This window comes from Leptosomus discolor, chromosome 11, assembly GCF_034619465.1.
Source record: "Leptosomus discolor isolate bLepDis1 chromosome 11, bLepDis1.hap2, whole genome shotgun sequence".
Taxonomy (NCBI): domain Eukaryota; kingdom Metazoa; phylum Chordata; class Aves; order Leptosomiformes; family Leptosomidae; genus Leptosomus; species Leptosomus discolor.
This window is the reverse complement of record NC_141401.1, coordinates 14,569,916-14,589,975: the sequence shown is the minus strand read 5'-3', so window position 1 is coordinate 14,589,975 and position 20,060 is coordinate 14,569,916. Positions and strand designations below refer to the sequence as shown.

Here is a 20,060-nt window from a genome sequence, read left to right as displayed (position 1 = left end):
CAACAGGAAGCAATTTTTCCTCTCTTCTGTGGGTGAGAGAAACTGACAGGCTACAGAAAGTCACATTATCTTCCTGCTGCAGTGTGGTCAAGCAAGCATCCCTCTGCTGCTGGGGAGATCTGGCAGCATATGTGTGGTTCCAGGTGCTCAGATGGCAGCTGAGAGCTGCTGGACATTGTCTCTGCCTTCTTAGTTAGACATCCCCCTACCCCTGCAGGTGTAATTTATGGTGGCTGTGCCCTAGCAGTGCCATTGATGCCAGCAATGCATCTGCTCCCAAAGATCAATATGATCAAATTAACGTCTAAAGACACTTAATTTTTTAATTCTTCTGATATTTTTGTGTAGTTGATTTCTGGACGGCAATGTGAGCTGTCAGGCAGAGTAACCAATTGGCTTCTAGGAGAGATGTAGGAGAGTGTCCAGGCTGCGGTGAGCTTTGCTGTTATTTGTTGTGTGGAAAGCACACCTGTACGCCTTTGCGTACAAAAGTGTTACTGGTGACTTCCGTGAGGTGTCAGCTTAACAAAAAATGAGCTTTTGCAAAATCATTGCCCTAACGGTAATGGGAAGTTTGTGATAAAAAAAGTCATGGGACAATACAACAGAATGAAAACAAGAACTCAAATAAGTTACAGGATCTGCTATGAAAAGTGTTCCTATTGGGCAACACTTAAGTCATGTCTTCCACTTACATTTGTGAAAAGTCTTCAGCAGGTCTCCCAAAAATGAAACAAAAATGATGGAAGTACACATCAATGTTCCTGAGTTAGCCTGGGGCTGAAGGCTCTCGTGTGTACCCCATAGGTCCTCGAGGGCCAGCACTGGCTGTGTCCCCTAGCCCTGCACTTAAAGGACCCTGGGACAATGGATTACCATTTGCTTGCCACGCTGAAATGGATGTGTGTCACAGCAAGTGCACTGTCTTGTTTGGCAGCTTCCTTTGATAGCTAGGGAAGCTGCTTTGACCAGTTAACATGCCCTGTTGTGGATTTAGGCTTGAACTTGGTAACCTGACCACTGTCAATATTTGGAGGAGATCAGCTTCTTGCCAAGCTTAAACCAGCTCATTTTTAACTTGGAATACTGTGATGAGATTTTTTTCATTATTATTTTGTGGTGGTGAGGAAAGCAATCTTTGAGGAAATAATTGAATAGAATGGTAAATATTATTATCATTTTAGACACGTGATGAATGTCGTGTAGCTTTCTAAATATATGGATAATCTTCAGTAAATAGTAATAATTGATTCCTGGTGTTATGATTCTCTGGTCTAGCACAGTTTAGTTCATTGAGAACCTGGCTTTCTGAATCAGTTGAATACTCACTTCTCAGTTCTTTGTTTTGCCTTTGCATAGACAAAAAGCTTGCTGCTGGCTTTCTGTTCTTCCTGACCAGAAAATTAATTAGCCTCTTTGAAAGATAATTCCAGTGGTTTTATGGTACATATGAACAGAAATAACTGACATGAACGATGCCTTTCCAGAGCTGCAAATGTCCAAGTGAAACAAGAAAACCTAAATTCATCAGTAGAACTAAACTAAATATTGCTCTAAAAATCAGCATTTCCACCCTGCAGTAATCCTGGACTAACCTTGTGTAGTACACATGGACTTAAAAAGTACTTGGTCTGAGACTGAACCATTTTTTTTGTTACTTGTAATAAAATATCTAACAATATTTAACATACATGCATAGAAATCTTGAAAACCAGTCTGTGATCATAATCTTCTTTGCCTGCAACCTTCCAGAGATTTAAAGTTTTAAATTCAATTAGTTTATCTTTTTTAAAAATGCTTTACGTGTGTAAACTGTGTGCGATTACAACCTGGAAACAGAAATTTAGATTGTCACCAAAAATGGTACTCCATAGCTAAAAGAAATTTCTAAAAGAAATTTAAATCTTGACATGGCAATTTGATTGAACTACTAGTTCTTGAAAAATTAGTAGTATGCATCTACATTACATGTCTAATTAGGACATATGAATATATGAATGATATGAATATATGAATTATCAGTTCACTGCAATTTGGCTAGTATTTGTTCAGTATTCTACATACAGTCATTCTTCAACTTTCTGGCTGACAGTTTAGTTTGTGCAATGAAAATCTTGTTTATTACTTATAAGGTGCTTATAAACTCAGTTACCTGATTATGAAGATAACAGTTTCAAAGACTAGAGTGTTCTTATTTTAATTTTCTTGTAAAATTATCCATTGACTTGCTAAGATTTTACTTCTGACTTGACATGTAACTGCTGATACATTCTGTATCGTTGCTGTATCATTCAAAAGATCTGGATCCTATTAGTTATGAAGATTTTATTACCCTGCTTTGACAAAAATTCATACGTATGCATTTAGAAGTAATTGTAGTTTTCATTCATGATAAAAGGAATATAGAGAAAGATCAAGTGAAAGACAAACGTAGGTATGTACCATATGTAAATGGAACTGGGAGTGTTCACCAAAACATCTTTCCCTTGCTAGTTCTCATGCAAAGGTTTCCCCTGTGCATGCCAGCGGTTACCTGCTTGCCCTTGCAAGCAAGGAAAGGAGTCGCACTTTTGTGATTCTTACTCCTGCAGGATCATCAGAAAGTTATTTTTGGGCCTTTGGAGCTTCACAGAAAAATTAAATGAGCTGCCACATTCCCTTTGCTACCCAGAGGAAAATCGTACCCAAGGAACTTGGGTCCATATGGTTTATTAGTTCCCTAGCAAAGGCCTTCAGTCCTGGGAAGATCTTCTTTGCAAGGTGCCAGGAAGCAGTGGCAGGAGAGGAAGGCTGGTGGAGCTGTTCTGGTGGGAATAGAAGGAAGAACTGCAGAATCCAGGATGGAATACCCTTCCAGCAGTCATCTCAGGTCTGTAGCCAGACACCTACCTAAGTGGCAGGGGAAGCCTCAGCTCCCAGTGAACTGATGAGTTCCCCTCACAACTTTATTACTGTTCCATACCGTAAAGGGCTTTTAATTTTTGTGATTGATTGTCCTTTTTTATTGCTCAAGTGCTGTGTGGCATATTGCTGGATTTTGTCATTGAAGTCTGTTTTGAAAGACTGACTTTTCTACTGCTTCAGACTTTCACAGCTAGAAGAATTGCAGCAAATAGCCAGGCAATATACTACGTAGTGAATATTGGCCCAAGTAAACTTGAGAATCACGCTTTCCTGAGTGGTAAGCTTCAGACATACCAGTACAGTGGATCAGGTTTGTTATTGCACTTGCGAGTGCAGAGTGCACGTTCCAGAGAGTCACGCGGGAGCAGGGATTGCCAGATAGGGCAGAAGAGAGTGCCTGACCCGCTGGCTATTGGAGATGAAGCAAATTAGCAGGACCTGTAGAAGGCTATAAACTGGTGGGAGTGACAGAAGATAACTGATAGGCAACCTTGAAAGGTGTTGCTCACTAAAAAGTTCCCAAAGGTCATCACATTAGTTATTATGCTGGACAGTCAGCTAGTGTGGATTCAGTAGGCGTAGCATATGTGGTACAGGAAAGCTGGAAATTCGGACAGAGAGCAAGCAGGGAAAATTGTATTTTTAAAGGTTACTTTTAGCAAAGGTTAAAAGTAAACAAAATCACATATTTGAGTGGCATATATTGTTCAGCCTTGCTGACTGTTGGCTTCTGTGGTGTAGAGGTTGCTTCAGTTCAGCACAGTAAAGGACTGAAGCCTCTCATTTGCAGCAGGCTTTTACATTGAGAGCAGGTGGTGCCGTTGGCCGATGCTTTCTGGTGTGCTAACCCTGAATCACATCACCACACTCTGTAACAGAGGCTCCACCTCTGAAATGTATCAGGGTCTTGAGTTTGGCTGGTAGCACAAAGGAAAACATTAATTCATCATGAAATAGCATTTCAGAAACATATTTGCTGTGTCTCTTACCTGTGCATAGTTTGGGTCTTCAGAGGGTTATTCTAATGTTTACTGTGTTGGGCCAAAAATAAACTGAGCTAAGCAGGTGCATCTTCTTTGGAATTTATTTAAGCTAGACACAGGGAAAACCAATAAAGTTGTATGAATATCTGTAAATTTTGGAAGTAAGCAAAATTTTTTTAATGAAATATCGAAAACAATGTGAATTGCCTGCTCTGGATTAAAAAAAAAAAAAAGAAAAAAAAAGAGGGATGTAGCTTGTACTAATTTGATAGGTCTCAATTCAGAAAAAGAAAACCACAAGCAAATATTAATGGAACCTAGGCACATATCTGAAGTTAAGCAGGTGCTTAAATGCTTGCCTGTACAGAAATGCAGTGATTTAATTAGGATCTTCTTACATTTGACAGGCATATCTGACTTTCAGGCTAGAGAGAGCCACAAGAAAAGCTAATTCTAGGTAAATGTGTCTGGATTGCAGGATGTGGCAGGAGGAGGAGCAAGCTTTCTGCACTGAATTACAGTAAGGAGTTTGTATCTTGTATTAGAGCATTTTGTAAGATAAGTATTCGAGGCCTGCAAAACTCCCTAGGATCATTAAGCCAAGTGACTGTGGGTTTGGTTTTTTTTTAAAAAAAAAAAAGAAAAGAAAAAAGAGGTCTTTTTTCTTTTTTTCCACTGTAAAGAAGTCATAGACAAGATTTTCATTTGTTTTCTTTGTTGTTCATCTTCTAAGTCAAGTGCTGGACTTCACTTTCTCCGCCAGTTGACAGTGAAACAAGGAATATGTGCTCTGCTAGAGGTTTATTTGTTTGGGTGTTTTTCCAGTAAGGGGTGACTCATGATATTTTTTTTTTTTTTCCCGGAGTACATAATGTAGTGTATCAGGTTTAGTAGCTGCATTAGTACCATGAGCTGAAATCATTAAATTGATTCCATATGTGATAAATACTAGATTAAAACAATCAGCAGCCCTTGTGTGTACCTTCCGATCTTTAGTGTTGATAATGTCATAGTAGTAAAAATGCTGAAAAGGTAAAGATAATGAAATAATAATTCCATGGAAGCTACTTGGGTATCTGCACTGTTAGTTTGGCAAGAGTTCACTAATTATCCATGGCATTTTTAGAACAGGTTAATGAAATGAAGTGTGAAATGAAAACTCCGTGAAAATTCTTTCCCTCTGCCTGTTCATCAAGTATACCATGGCCATTAAAAAGAAATCAAGAGTTCTGTTGTTCCAATTAACAGTTACGATTGATTTTAAGTACTTTTCTGATTGTAGAATTTACCATAGAAAAGCACAGATATATATAACTCTGGTTAATTTAAAATTCAAACAGTAATCACAAACTCAAAAGGCACCCTCTTGCTTGCAGGGTGGGAGCTGATAGTTTGGAGTCATCGAAATGCTTCAGTGATATTTTCCTCCAAACAATGTCTTATTGTATGCTTATTTGTCACATATTTGGCTGTCTTAAAAATTCCTCCTGTCTTTAAGGGCATTAAGACATTTCTACGAGTATTTTGAAAGGTTTTCAATGTCTTTTTGGCTGGTGAACTGAAAAAAATGCAAACTATTACTTTGTTGATCTTGTTTTTAAACTGAACTGCATTATCAACTGAGAGTGTGCTCTGAAGGTATTGTTAAAAGTGCTTTGAAAACTTGTAAATCCCTGTAATTTATGTTCCTGTGGTCTCAACTGCTTCTTTCTGTCCTTCTGGTTTTAATTTGAATGCAGTCTTGTCTGGGTGTGTACCTGTAAAATTGTGTTTTTCCAAGTACAATTTACAGTCGTGACCCTAAGTTTTACAGTGTTCTAACCTTATAGGAGCTTCCTCCTATGCCGAAAAGCCAACTTTGGGTCAAACAGCTCTTTCATATTATAATTGTCTAATCAAGGTTACTTGGAACAGATCCGATTGTGGCATTTTTTTAGTTTATCACAAAGACTTTATGAGAATATCAAGTAAATTGGAAAGGTTTCTTTGCAGGAGACCAGTAATAGCATTGCCTTATTTCTTCAGATGTACACAGTTGTAAACTTAGCCTGCTTCATGACAACAGTCCCATTTATCTAAACAATTCTCCTTTTAGAGTCAATGGCACTGATAGAAACTAAGATAAGAAATACAGATGGGAGGATCTTTCTGAGTCTCTACTTCCTGAAACTCCTTGCTGTGCAGCTTACAATCACCTTTTCTTTTTGGTGCCTGAGAATGCGTGGCAGACATCTCCCATGAAACAGAGCCCTCTCTAATTGCCAGAGAGCACTCTAGTAAAGGATGATCGAGCTTCGGGAGGGTTTTTACAGTCCTGGTGATGTCTTTCTTGATTTTTTTTCCCCTAAGGACATGCTTACTGTGTGTTTAAATTGAGGTGGGTTTTTTTGTAGCTCTGACTTACAACAGTCCCTTTGCTATAATTCTTCATCTTTTGAATGAAGGTATTAAATTATCTGTTTTGTTGTAATCTGCAGATTAATCCCCTTCTCACTTACTGTCTTTTTGGGTCATACAGGAAGAATTTTCACAGCCTTGTATTCTTTGTGTTCCTCTGCAATAAAAACAATACTTGCACGCTAAAACAGAAGTTGTTTGGACTACATGTTATAAGCTTTATTTTTAGTATTTACTCCTCAGCCATGCTCATTTTTTTAGCATGACTTCAACACCCTTGGTGGTTAACAGGAAGAGAACAGATAGATCACATGTTCTGATTTTGTTAATGTTTGTATTTTCAGATCATTGTACAATCTGGCCGTCACCCCACGGTGCTGCAAAAACTCTGCCAGTTGCCTTTCCAGTATTTCAGTGATCCTCGTTTAATCAAAGTGCTCTTCCCTTCGCTAATAGCAGCTTGCTACAATAACCCTCAGAACAAGATCATCCTGGAGCAGGAGATGAGTTGTGTTTTACTCGCCACGTTCATTCAGGTAGCTATCGCAGTAGCGTAACAGCCGTGTGCAGGGTAACTGCAACAGTTTTTCTCGCCTTTGCTGTGTATATGGAAGTCATTTGACTTAAGTAAAACAAGTAAACAGCATTGAAGTGCTTTAAGATTCTCTGCAGCTCTTTTCAAACCACAGATTATGCCTGTACTTGAGGCATCTTATAACACTAAAAGGTTACCGAGTAGTTCAGGTTCTCACTATCACATGCAGAATCCTGTTTTCATTAAAGTTACTGGACGTGCTAGGAAGACTTGATGTAGATCCTGCTATTACAAGACAATTCTTAAAATATTTATTTTTTTAAAAAACTACTGCACATATAGCATATCTGAAATCGGTATATTAATGTGTTTACATACAAATGTACAGTTGTGTACTGTGTACAATAGATTTACAGGGAGAACTGAACAGAATTGTATATATTTTTTGCAGAAAATACACAGAACATATGTTACCGGTCTAATCTTGCAATCTTTGTTTTTGACAGTAAGCCACTGAGGTCATTACGAATACTGTTTTGAATAAGGATTTACAGCATTTTTGTTCCCTTTGTCTAAATTTATATGCTGTGCTTTATGTATCAGGTTTTATGCATGCCTCATGTTTTTCATACAGTTTATTGACTGTTTGCAGTGAATAAATGCTGTTTTCGTAAACACTCTACTGTTAAAAAATAATATGCTTTTACGAGTCTAGTAATTCTGTATCAGTCACCTGAAAGTTACTGTTGTTGATACAGAAATGTTAGTCAAACTCTTTTTCCTAATGCTTTACAGCTACGTCCAAGGGTAGGACACAGCTCTGGGAGAGAAGGCACAAGAACTAAATATTTACTAAAAGCCTTTGCATAACATCAAACTTCTGAGTGCAACTACCTTTTATCCTTTTAATACTAAAATAATTACTAAAATAAGTTTGGAACTTATTAATTAAAAGAATTTGCCATATAGTAATGAACTTCTGGTTAAATACGAAGCCATACTTCATCTTTTACTTTGACTTTCTTATAGTAAAACTACAGATTTCAATGTAGAAGTTGCAGTGCAAGAAATAATTTAAGTATTCCGAGTAAAATGCAGCAAGTTTAGTTTGTTTTTTTCAGCCAAAAGTAACGAAGAGAGTGTTCCCTTTATGAATAATTAAGGTTATTTACTTTGATTTCTGTGTGTAAGAGAGAGAATGGCATTTAAATCACCAGTAGCTACAGCAAAACGTAAGTATATGTACAAGGGTCAACGTTCTTAATTTGATTTTCAGTTAAAGAATACTAGTCACATACTATTTTTGCATGCTTTTAAAAAATGTGTTATATTAAAATATAGAAGACCCTCGTGTGCTGTTAAGTATCGTGTCTTTGCTGACTTCACTGGTATTTTGGTATTTTACCCATTTTAAAATCCAGTCCCAGATGTTGCATGTCTGCGTGCGCGCACACACACACACACACAGAGCGATTCTGCAAGGAACCAAGGAATGCTCAGAAACCCGCATACACGGAAGAGACTTGCCTGTGTACTTTTATTTCAACTCACTGCTGTTTGTCAAGCAAATCTCTCATTTGCTTCGGTGGAAGGTTTGGGAAAGACTGTAAAATGTTTCCCCATGACTAGAAAATGAGATTCTTCCTGTGCCAGGGAATGCAAAAAGAAGTCCAGTTTATGTAAAAGGTTGGTGGTGTGTACGAATATAACACTTAAATACCGTGTGTTAAATGTGTGCAGCATAAATCGAAGGAAAATGATTGATGGATTTGACAGTGACCCACGTTATACCTCCCTACCGACAGATTTAGTTCCATCATCTGAAGTTTGCATCATCCTTTTTATTTTTGTTACTTCTGTTTCTAGATGTGCTGAGAATGAAAAAACATTTAGGAGTATCCGTGATTTGCTAAATTGTATCTCTTATGTCAGATAATACTGTCTCTGCTCAGTGACTACTCCAGCAAAAGATAGGCTCCTAAAAGCCCTCTCCGTCCTGGGGCAGCCCTACGCTGTTCCGAACGAAGTCCGTGTCCTTGCTGACTCCAGAGGATGCAGGATCCCGTCTGGTAGCAGCAGGGATCGCCCCTCGCGTCGGGCACTTAGGTGAACTGCGCCTCGGCTGATGATGCAGCAGGCTGCAGCCTTGGCCGGAGCTGATCACCTCTGTGCAGGAGCTTCGCTCACTCTCGGGAGATCGGGACCTCAGGCTCCCAGGTCACTGGGAAGCATAGCGATGAAACTGGGATAGTTCAAGAATTTTGTAAGAGTGTATTTGGAGCTGGGAGCATAAATCTAAGCCAGCATTTCTTTAAAGAAACACGGCTATAGTAAATGTTCTCCTAAATTAAAAGTCATGATAATAATTATTTCCTAAGAAACTAAAACCTTGGTTTTTCCTGTTGTGTATGAAAAGTATGTATTTTTTTAAAAAAAGTATAAATAAAAGGTAGAAAAGTCCCCTGTATATTATAGAATTTAAGTGCTGGCAGTATTCTGTTGTGGTGTGCAGCAAACAAGCCAGAGTTTGTTAATTTACAGCTTTTATAAAGTATTAGTATTTTTGAGCAACTGTGAAGACTTAAAAATCTTATTTTAATTCCTCAGATGTAAGATTTGAAAACCTGATGCCGTTTCTTTTTTTTCCCCATAGGATTTTGCACAGAGTTCAGGCCCAATGGATAATCAGTTATCCCAGCAGAGGGGTACGTCTCCAATGAAATGTAACAGGGTAGCAGTTGGGTAACAAAATGAGCAGATACTGTATTTTCCTGTGATTTAAAATTTTTGAATCTGCATCACGATGAAAGAAATACAGTACATTGCAACATGATTTTACAGTTTGGGGAGACGCTACCTAGGTTACATTCTAACTTAAACGTACGTGTCTCCCAGTCTGCTGCTCATTGTACCAGGAATTCAGACTGTTAATCTTTATTCAATGCTATGGGGTATCAGGTCTTAAAATGAGATACTGTATGTGCGCATATTTAATTCGCTGTCACAAAGGCTACCTTCAGAAGTTTCAGGTTGCAGAAGCCACGCAGCCATGCCAAGACACCCAGGGAGCCAAAAATTAGTAGAATACTGTCCTGTAATTATCCTGTAAAGTTTGTTAGTTTGCAGAAGAGTTGCAATCCCCCCCCCCCCCCCCCGTTGCTGTAAATACTGTGTAAAATGCAGTTTGAACGATTCTCAGTAAGATGGCTATTACTTGTTAAGCACGTCTGAAATTCAAGTGTGTTGATGGGAATCTGGTCTTGAGTCGCCCGTATTTTGCATAAAGTGTGTCGTTCAGACAGTCATTTCTCCCTAACAGCAAGCAGAAATCCACCACCATTTGCTGAATGTTTGTCAGAAGATGAGCAGTTCTAGGTCTAAAACGTAACCTTTGTGTTTAAAAATAAAGTATAAAATATAAAATTAACATCACTTTATGGAGATTTTTACTGTCAACATTCTACCTGCAGCACAAACTTTCCAGGATTGTGTTTGCATGAGAATCTGCTCAAGAAACATCTAAAATCCAAGTGGAAAACTGCTTTTGATTTTCCCTATTTAAACTGGATGAACTTGTAAACAAAGGTGGCTGTGGTGACATGTGAGCGTGATTTCTAAACGTTCCTCAGTTGCAAAAAAGCTGACTTAATAATGGCATAAGCAGGATTGGTTTTATCCATTATATCACTTGAACATGAAGGATGCTGTCCCCAAAAACCAAAAGGGGACAATAGCGCTGCTCGGAATAAAACTTGAAAGCGCAGACTTCACTATTGGGTGCTGCGCTGCAACGTGCTGCTCAAAGGGTTGGACCCCGCAAACCTGTGCGTGCGTGTAGGGTCCTGCTCGCGTCACCAGCAGGACTCGTAGGAGTAAAAGCTGCGTTCGTAACCGTGCCGTGAGCTTGGAATCAGGGAGCAAAACTGGTCCCCGGTGGGTCCAAGAACATAAAATGTGTGAAGATGTGTAATGTTTCAATGCGTAAAGCAGAGCGCCTGATCCAGAAGCTTAAAAATCTAAGTCTTTGCTCATCAGAGCCGTCTGCCCCCATTTTTAAAGCCCAGCCTCCATGTCCAGAGCTCCACAGGAGTGTCACCCCGTGATTTGTCAAGTTTTTGCTAGGAGGAGGGGAGTAAATGACTTGAAGTATCTCAAATTGGCTGTGCCTTCATTATTGCTGTTTTATTGCCATCTTATCTTGAGAGGGAATAACTTGGTAATTTTATGTTCTGTTTTCAACAGAAAAATTTTTCAATTCTCAAGATTATCTTGAGCTGTCCAACAGATTCCCCCGCCAGTCCTGGGAAGAAGCTCGACAGTTCTTCTTGAAAAAATAAGTGGTGTGTTTGGTTTTAAAATCCCTGATGTCACCATGCTGACCAGTTCCTGCTGACTACCTTCTTTAAAAGGCTATTCCAAAACCTTTTTGATACTTTAAATACTTATGCTGTAGATACATAATTTGCACTATTTATATCGTAAGTACTGTAGATACTTCCAAGTTCTGTTTTGTAATTTTGATAATTTGCGTTTATTTCATTCACGTATCCTGTGTCATGACTTGGGTATTTTCTACTCTGTGATGTGGTGGAAGTACTTGCACTGCAGAACTGCTGAAATAAGGTTGCAAATAGAGAAAATATGTTCTGTATATCTTGTAATAAAATAACTTATTCTGCCTGTAGTGTGACTTCTGCGTTACAAATGTTGGTGTGTTTGAATTGCGATGAGCAACACAAGGCTCGGAGAGAAGAAAAAAAAAAAGTCTTGTAAGATGACTTTCCAGTTAATCAAAAGACTAAAGAACTGGTCAGATTTGGCTCTGAGGGAAGTTTGCTTGTAATTTCGGGGTGGTTTGGGATAAATCACATAACACGGATTTTTTAAACCACGCTCCTTTTTAACGTTTTGATAAGACACTAATAACACTTGTTTAAACCTGGTGATGTTCTCTTAGCGGTGAGGGATCCACGAAGCGGCATTAAAAGGTGAAACCGGCGGCGTGTCTCGGCGAGGTTCATTTCCCGCGCCTCTCGCAGAAGGCCCCGCGGCGGCGGCTCTGGGCAGGGCCCGCGCGCGGGAGCGGCTGAGGGGCCGCGAGCCGCCCCGGGACGCGGCGCTTCCTCAGGGAAGGTGATGCCGGGCCGAGGGCGGCTCAGGGCCGCGCGGGCCGGGACCGTCCCCATTTCGCAGTCCGCTCCTCGCCGTGCGACCCCGCCGGCCCCAGCGGCCAGGCCAGGCCAGGCCCGGCCCGCACCTGAGCCGCCGGCGGCAATCGCGACCCGCCCGGTGAGGCCGCTGAGCCGCCCGAGGCGGGAGCGTGGGCTCCCCGGGGACTCGGGTCTCCGCCGGCCGCCTCCGCGGAGGCAATTTTACGGCCCGGGCTGCCCCGCTCCCGGGTGACGGAAACGGCTTGCTTCAGTCTAGGCCCGGGAGAGCGCGGGGAGCTGAAACCCGACCCGGCCAGTGCCAGGTAACTGCGGGGGCCCCGCGGCGGGGTTAGGGGGGCGGGAGAACCCCTTCCCACCTGTCCCTGGGCCGGGGGGACCGTCCGCCCCGGCGGTAGCGGAGGAGCCCCTGGCTGAGGCGGCCTGTCGGCCTTTCGCCGGCGCGTCCCCGGCAGCCCGGGCTGCTCCGTGCGCCCCGACGGCACCGCGGGCCAGCTCGCCCGGGGGTCCCGGTCGCCGTACACCCGCCGCCTCAGGCCCTCGGGGTGGTGGAGCCGTCCCCACTCCGGCACCGCGCTGCCCACCCCCTTGCAGCGGGGGGGGGGGGGGGGGCTCGGGTAGGGCCCCCCGTCACACTCCCCGAGGATGCGGGCCTGATTGCCCGGCGGTGGGGACGTGGGGGCAGCTCGCCGTGGTTTTAGACTGCCCGGGCCTGCGATCCCGCCGGGAGCCGTCCCTGAGCGCAATTGCGCCCGGGTAACGGGGAGGGCGCGGGAGCCAGGTCGGCTCCCGCCGCGCTCCCAGATGATGCCAGAGGCCGATAAGGAGCCGCCGCCTGCGTCTAGACGGGGGGACGAAAACATGCGAGGGGACGGCTCGGCCCGCCGCCGCCGCCCCAGGGGAGCCCCCGCCGCCCCCGGGGAGGAGGCGAGGCGGCCCCGCACCGCGGCAGGTGCGGGCGCGACCCGGCCGGGCCCGGGGGCTGCTCCGAAAGGGAAACCTGCGCTCCGCCTCCCCGACTATAAATAACCAGCCCCGGTCGGGAAAGCCGATTAGCGCCGTGCGGGGAGGCCGTGCCGGCAAAGTCAGGGCTGCGCCCGTCCCGACCCGCACCCCGACCCGCAACCCGACCCGCTCCGCTACCCACCCCGCGACCCGCCCCGGCCGGCAGCGCAGCTCCGCGCACGGGGAGCCCCTCCACCGCCCTCCCGCCCTTTTTTTTTTTTTTTTCGTTTCAATGCTTTCCTTTTCTTTTTTTCTCTTTTTTATTAAGTCCAAAATATTTAATCCCACTATTCAACCGCTGACTCTGACAATAAATAACAATAACTTACTTTTGTTCGTTAAAGGCTCAAACAATCCGTCCTCCATCCATTGATAACTTAACATTATTAGTACTGGTTTTCCCGTTAAAAAGTCTCGTTTCCGTGTCCCGTTTTTCCAGCGATCGTGCGGGGCCGGGCGCCGTGGCCCGGGAGAGGCATCGGCGTGAGATGAGGCTGGACGGCGCGGCTCCGCGGAGGGAGAGCCAGGCCGGCTCCGCGGCCGCGGGAAGGCGCGCACGCCGGGGGATTCTCCCTCTTTTGTATTTTTTTTCTTCTTTTCGCTTCCAAAAAGGGAAGAAAAGCCGTCCCCGGCGCAAGCGGCGGGCGAGGCAGCCTGTCACCGTGCCGGGCTCCAGCGGGGAAATCCGCGTTTCTTTGGGGAAAAGAAACATCGAAATCCGCAGGGAAAAAAACCCAAAACAACGAAATAACCAGGGCGGGGGCTCTCTCTCCGGTCTGGTGAAGGCAGCGAGGATCCCGGTGCTTTTTTGGCCGTCAGTAACGTACTTTTTGTTTGTTTTTAAATAAGAATAATTAAAAAACAAAGGCGTTTGTCCGGCGCTCTGGGAGCGGCCCGGGGCCGGGTGTCTCATGCAGGGAGCGCAGGCATGCGGAAGTCCCGCGGCGGCGGGCGGCCAGGCCGCCTCACGTCTCGGCCGGGCTGGGCACCATGCTGTTGGGGGTGTCGGGGAGCTGGGAGGACAGCGAGGTCACGTCGCTGCCGGAGGAGGTGCCCAAGGAGCCGGACTCGGAGAAGGAGACCTGGGGGAGCAGCGGCGGTGAGGGCCCGGCGCGGTGTCGTGTGAGTGTGTGTCCCCCGGCCCCGTCCCCCTCCCGCAGCGCACGGGCCCGGCGGGCCGGAGCCTGCCCGCCCCCCGCCGCCCGACGGGGCGGCCCGACGCGGCCCGGCGCGGCGCGGCTCACCAGCTGCTGAAAGGCGGCGGGCTGCTCCAGGTCGCTCTGCAGGGCGAACTCGCTGAGCGCCTTCCAGGGCGGCTGGTAGGTCTGGACCTCCACGGCGCTGCCCTGCACGGCGCTCTCGTGGCGGATGGGGCTGCCGGCCACCAGCGGCGTCCCGGTGAGGCCCTGCAGGCTCTGCGGGCACACGGGGCTTCAGCGCGGCTGCCTCCCGAGCCCGCCGGCCAGGGACCACCCCCCACACCTCCCTCCCCGGCGGGGCGGGCGGGCGCTCACCGTCTTGTCGCTGTGCTGCTGCTGCTGGAGCTGCTTCATAAGGATGGACTTCTTCTTGTCCTTGCAGCGCTTGTTCTGGAACCAGACGCGGATGACGCGGGGGCTGAGCCCCGTCATCTCCACCAGCTGCTCCTTCATCAGGGCGTCGGGGCGCGGGTTGGCGGCGTAGCAGGTCCGCAGCGTGTGCAACTGCTTTTCGTTCAGCACCGTCCGCACGCGGGTGGTCTTCTCCGCCGCCTTGTGCGCCGGCGGCCGCGGGGCGGGCGGCCGCCCGGGCACCGGCTCTGCGGCGGGCGGGCCGGGAAAGGGCGCGCACCGTCAGCGCCGCCCGCCCGCCTCAGCGTCGTAGTCGTCGTCCCGTCCCCCTCACCCCCCCACCCCCCCCACCCCCGCCCCGCCGCACGCCCCGAGGGGGAGCCGGTACCTGCGAGGTGGGCGGCGGCGGGCGGCGGCAGCGCGGGGCTGCGCGGCCCGCGGGCGGCGGCGGCGCCGTCGGGGGGCGGCCCGTGGTCGGCGCGGCAAAGCAGGTCGCGCTCCCGCAGGCAGAACTGGTCGCCGGGCAGGAGCTGGCGGCCGCAGGCAGCGCAGCGGAAGCACTCCAGGTGGTAGACGTGGTCGCGGGCGCGCATCACCAGGTCGCTGCTGCTGAAGGCCGCCCGGCACTGGGCGCACTTGATGCCGAAGAGCCTGCGGGGAGGCGGCGCGCCGTCAGGGCCCACGGCCGCGCCGTCGGGGACGCTCCGGGCGGCGCCGCGGGGGCGGGCAGCGGCCGAGAGTCAGGTTTTCGTTTGGGGGAAATTCGGGGGTTTTAAGGGGCTTTCGTGCTTTTTCGGGTTTTGGTTTGGTTTGGTTTTTAACGAGCGTCGGCGCATTCGGGGTCACCTGCTGTAATCCCGCTTGCAGTAGGCCTTGCCGTCGCGCAGGAAGCATGTGCAGGTCTCGTCCAGGGGCTGCCCGCACTCGGCGCACTTGAGGCAGGCGACGTGCCACTCCAGGTCCGGCGACACTCGCAGCAGGAAGGGGTCCTGGATGCGGCCCCCGCAGCCCGCGCACAGGGCCAGCCCCGGCCGCCCTGCCGGGAGCGAGCGGGGCACGGTCAGGGGCAGCGATGTGCAAGAGCAGAAGCGCCAGGAATTAGGGAAAGACACTTTTTTAAAAAAACTTTTTTTCCTTTTTTCTTCTTCCAAAATAGGAAGAAAGAGAAATAAAGACAAAAACACGGAGAGAGAGAAAGAATGGAAACACAAAAGGAGAGAAATAAATACAGACAGAAATAAAAAACCTAGAAACTTGATCGAAGGAAATAAATGCAGAAAGGCAGAGACATAAAAGTAGAATTTCGGGAAAAGGAAATAAAAGCAGAAACGCACAAACACAGAAACACTAAAAGAAAAGCAGAAGAAAAACTGAAAGAAAGAAAAAGAAATAAAACCGGAATGATAGAAAAAAAAGAAACAAAATCAGCGAAAAGAACAGGAAGACACAGTTAAAACATGGGAACATGGACAAATGAAAACAGCAAGAGAGAAGATATCAAAAAGACAGAAAGAGAAATAGAACCAAACAAAAACAGAAGAATAGAAAGAGAAAGAAATAAATAAAAACGGAAAGAGAAATTTAAAAAACAGAAAACAAACCGAAACACAGAACGAGAGAAAGAAAGGAAAACAGTAACGTGGAGAGAGAAGGAGGGAAGGAAAGAAAGAAGAAGCAGAGGGAAGGAGAGAAAGAAACGGAAACGGCAGAAAGAAACGAGCGCAGCAGCGCGGACAGGCGAAGGACAGACATTCGGTAAGAAACGGAGCCCGCGAGGCCGGGGAGCGCGGGGCACGAACGGGAATAGCGGCACCGGAGATGCCACGGGCCGAGTCCGCAGCCGCCCGCGCCCGCCGCGGTGCCGCAGCCCTTCCCGGCGCTGTCACCGCGCCCGCGGGGCTGGGGCGGCGCGGCGGCCGCCAGCCCGCCCGACGGCAGCGGCGGCGCGGAGCTCGGCCCCTCGGCGTCCCGCAGCGCCCCGCGCCCGCCCCGCCGCGCCCGCCCGCCCCGCCGCCGCGTTGCGCTGCGCTGCGCGCACTTACTCTTGGAGGGCTCCCCCATGGCGCCCGGGAGCGGCCGCGGGAGGAGGATGTCCACCATGCGGGCGGCCCCCTGCGCACCGGCCGCGATGCGCGATGCGGGATGCGGCGCCGCCGCTCCACCACTATCCGCGCCGCGCGGGGCGGGGGCCGCGCCCGCCCCCCCGGGCCCGCCCCGCCGGGCCGTGCCGTGATGTCAGCGCGCACCGGCCGCGGGGGAGGGGGGGGGGGGCGGCGCTGACCTCACCGCGCGGCCCCCAGAGGCGATTGGCGGCCGCGGGGAGGGTGCCCGCGGATTGGCCATGGTGAACAATGGGCGCGCGGGGGCGCGCGGCGGGGCGCGGACTCCCCACGCCGCCCCGCGGGAGCCCGACTCGGCGTGGCCCGACGCCGGCCCGGACGGGGCGGGTAGCGCTGTGCGCCGCGGGACAAGCTCCTCCGCGCGGGCGGTGGGTGCGCACTTTAGCGCCCCGGGCAACCGCTGGACCCACCCGGCAGCCGCGGCCGCCCGTGGGACCCCGCGACCACCTGGTGCGGTGCCCGGCGCCGTGCGCCCCGGGGGACGGCGTACGCGGAGGGGACGGCGGCATCGTCAGCCCGAGGAGATGGAAATTCATTTTAGCATTTTCCCCTTTGTTTTTCCTATTATTTTCCTTTACTTTTATTTCTCCTTTTATTTTCTCCTTCTTTTATTTCCCTTTTTCTGTTCTTTTCCCTCTGTCTCCCCTTTGATTTCGTTGTCCCTTTTTCTTGCCTTTCGGCGTGTCGCAGGCAGGTGCCCGCGGGCGGGTGCGGCGGGACAGTCCCCGGCGCTGCGCGGAGGCGCATCCCGGCGGCAGACGGCAAGGACTCTCCGCTGCGGACGCTGGCTCAAGGTTGCGCGCCCGCGGAGCGATTCCCTGCTGGGGGGCGTGTGCGGGAGGGCCGCCCCGATGGACCCGAACGGGACCGCCGGCGTCGTCGGGGCGGCCGTCTCGGGCAGCAGCTGCGTGATAAGTTGAAATTAGAGGGGAAAATAGTATTTTACCGCATTTTCGTGCACCTGATCCCGCAACTGAACCTCGCCCTTTGCTTTTTTATCCCTTCTAGTAATTTTTCCTCCCTGTCTCCGTGGGCTTCCCGTGCATTAGCAGGAAAATATGGAGAGCACTTTAGCGACCTTTGACTCAGTTTTAAATTCCCCAAGACTTCGCAGCACAGCGGCACGAGTAACTCAAAAGGTCCATGAAAGCTTATACGTGCTGGAATCGGCATTGCTGCTGTCTGGGGACTTTGGTCCTGTCCCTCTCCTCCACACAATCACCTTTTTGGTTTTACACACGGAATTTGACAGGCATAGACCTGTACGGCTTGGGAAGGACATGGTGACTTTAAAATTTGGCTCAGGAAGAGCAGGCTGTGCTCGTTTTGCTCGGAGGAGGGAGACAGGATGGCTTTTGCAGCTGAAGCACTTGTTTTTTTGTACAAGTCAGGCACCCTGTAGGTATGAAACCCCAGAAGCTGAGGGGTGGAGAGGACAATTGGGATAACAGGCAACTGAGATTTGACCCACTCTCCCCAGCCTGACCACAGCCACTGTTATGCTTTTGAGGATCCCAAATGTTGAAAGCAAACATTTAAGTTTGCACAAGAGCTGAGGGGGGAAGCAGGATGGTGTTTGGGGTACCCACTTCAGCAGGGGTTAGTGTTGCCAGGGGATTTTGGCATCTCTGCTGGCCCCTGCAGGTGCAAAGGCACAGAGGTGCGGTGTGGCAATGACATCCTCAGGGCAGGGCGAGCCCACGTGTCCCCTGCTTGTGTGGCAGTGGCAGGGTGGCCGTGGCGCCTGTTGGGGTTTGTGGTCCAACCGCTGCCTGCCGTTAGCATGGCTTGTTTGCCAGTGGCAGAGCTGAGCTGGGAGGTGAGCAATGTGAAGGGCAGTGGAAAAGTTTGGCTGGCTCTTCAAACTGGGGTGACCCAGTGGGACGGGTGACAGGAACCTCTACAGCGCTGCTGTGGCCGTGGGGCGGCACAGGGTGTCCTGCCCATGCCTGGGTGGCTGGCAGGAAAGGGGGTGCAGAAGGGTGACTTCAGGTTGAGCCGGAATCCACGGAGTCCTGAGTGAGTCAGTATCTGCATGTGTTAGCAATAAAATGCAAAAATAAAATGTCAGAGTGATAGGAGAATGAGACACGTCTAAGTGTACAGCAGCTTGGCAGGGATGCTCCGTGTTGCATCACCCTTTTCTCACTCACAAGGGCAGGGTCCTCTCCGTTCTCCTGAACCTCCCACCAGCTTAGGAATAGGAAAGGTTACAGCTGAGCCAGCCACACTTTTCCAAACCGGCGCAGAGCTGCGGTGCAGGCACACCTGTGTCAGTACAGAGCAGTGCGCTGACACCAGGCAGGTACCGTGGGACTGGACCTGGTTTGTGACCAGGCAGGTAGGAACAGGGTGGGCAGTGCTGCACGGGCAGTTTAATGGAGAACCCCGAAAAAGGACTTGCCAGGGAAATGCTGAAAGCCCTGAACCTAAGTGATGTACGAAAAACTTTAGAACAACTACAGGCAATGCCAAGAGGCATAAAACCAGCCTGATACTGCCATGTTTGACAAAGAGGTTAATTATTGGTTCATTTGAGGTGGGGATAAGGGAAAGCACATCATAAAATCATAGAACAATTTGGGTCAGGAGGGACTTCTGGAAAACTGCTTTCAGGTCGCTTGGAACTGCTGGAAGCATTTGCTAGTCAAAACCAAACGCAGTCTCTCCTGCCACGCTGATTACTCCTTGCTTGCCTCCACCCAGTGTCCAGACTTTCCAACTGCTTTCGGGGCAATTCCGGTTGGGTTTGGTGCAAGAGCTGGCGGGGGCTGCCTGGCCGCGGGGCGAGGCCGGCTAACAGCGCTTCCCACTCTCTACAGAGCAACTCTTTGGTTTTTGCTCCTAAACAGAAATACAAGATCCCTCTAGAAAGGGGAAACGGTAACAATTTTTTTGTTTGCAGCAGATTGCAAAGGCAGTAAATGCTGATTCTTTCAGAGCCAGCCATGGATTAAGTCCATTATAAAATTAAAACAGATGGAACACAATTTCACTTACATTACAAAAAAGGACAGGAACCATCTGCAATAAGATTTAGCATTGCAAAGCTATTGTTATCATGTTACCATTAAAACCTTTGATGAAGGTTTTTCTTTTCTTTCATAAAGTTGTTCACATGAAACAAATGTTTTATTTAGCCGTCTTCCTAAGATAATAATATTTTATTTAAGAAGATGACATCTCTCAAAAAAACTGCTCTTGATTCTAGCAGAACATGTAAAAACAAAGAAATGTTGTAAAACTCCAACGTTGAACCATTGGGGGCTTCAGTGGGGAGGATGTAGCAAAAGGAGAATTCCCTGTCCATTTTTCCTTTGAAAAACATTTCCTTGTGTTTGGGGACAATGGCTCATACTGAAAATAGATAATTAATGAGATAATGGGATACTGCATGT

The 20,060-nt window shown here is 48.3% G+C and overlaps 2 protein-coding genes across 3 annotated transcripts in view; one reads left to right on the top strand and one right to left on the bottom strand.

Annotated features, from left to right (window-relative positions):
• The window catches only part of SCAPER (S-phase cyclin A associated protein in the ER), a 164,857-nt gene extending 153,642 nt beyond the window's left edge, over window positions 1–11,215 (top strand). For both annotated transcript variants that reach the window (XM_086471462.1, XM_086471461.1), the window contains 3 exons: window positions 6,629–6,820; window positions 9,473–9,524; window positions 11,062–11,215. In XM_086471462.1, coding sequence (XP_086327588.1) covers window positions 6,629–6,820; window positions 9,473–9,524; window positions 11,062–11,156 — 339 coding nt within the window. In that variant the 3' untranslated portion in view covers window positions 11,157–11,215. The remainder of the gene's footprint in view (window positions 1–6,628; window positions 6,821–9,472; window positions 9,525–11,061) is intronic.
• Window positions 11,216–13,957: 2,742 nt separating this feature from the next.
• ISL2 (ISL LIM homeobox 2) lies at window positions 13,958–16,642 on the bottom strand. Its single transcript, XM_086471757.1, has 6 exons — window positions 16,585–16,642; window positions 15,389–15,578; window positions 14,931–15,193; window positions 14,507–14,790; window positions 14,237–14,407; window positions 13,958–14,074 (listed from the first exon to the last, which is right to left on the bottom strand). The coding sequence occupies exons 1-6, from the start codon at window positions 16,640–16,642 to the stop codon at window positions 13,958–13,960; spliced, it is 1,083 nt and encodes a 360-aa protein (XP_086327883.1).
• Window positions 16,643–20,060: the final 3,418 nt, after the last annotated feature.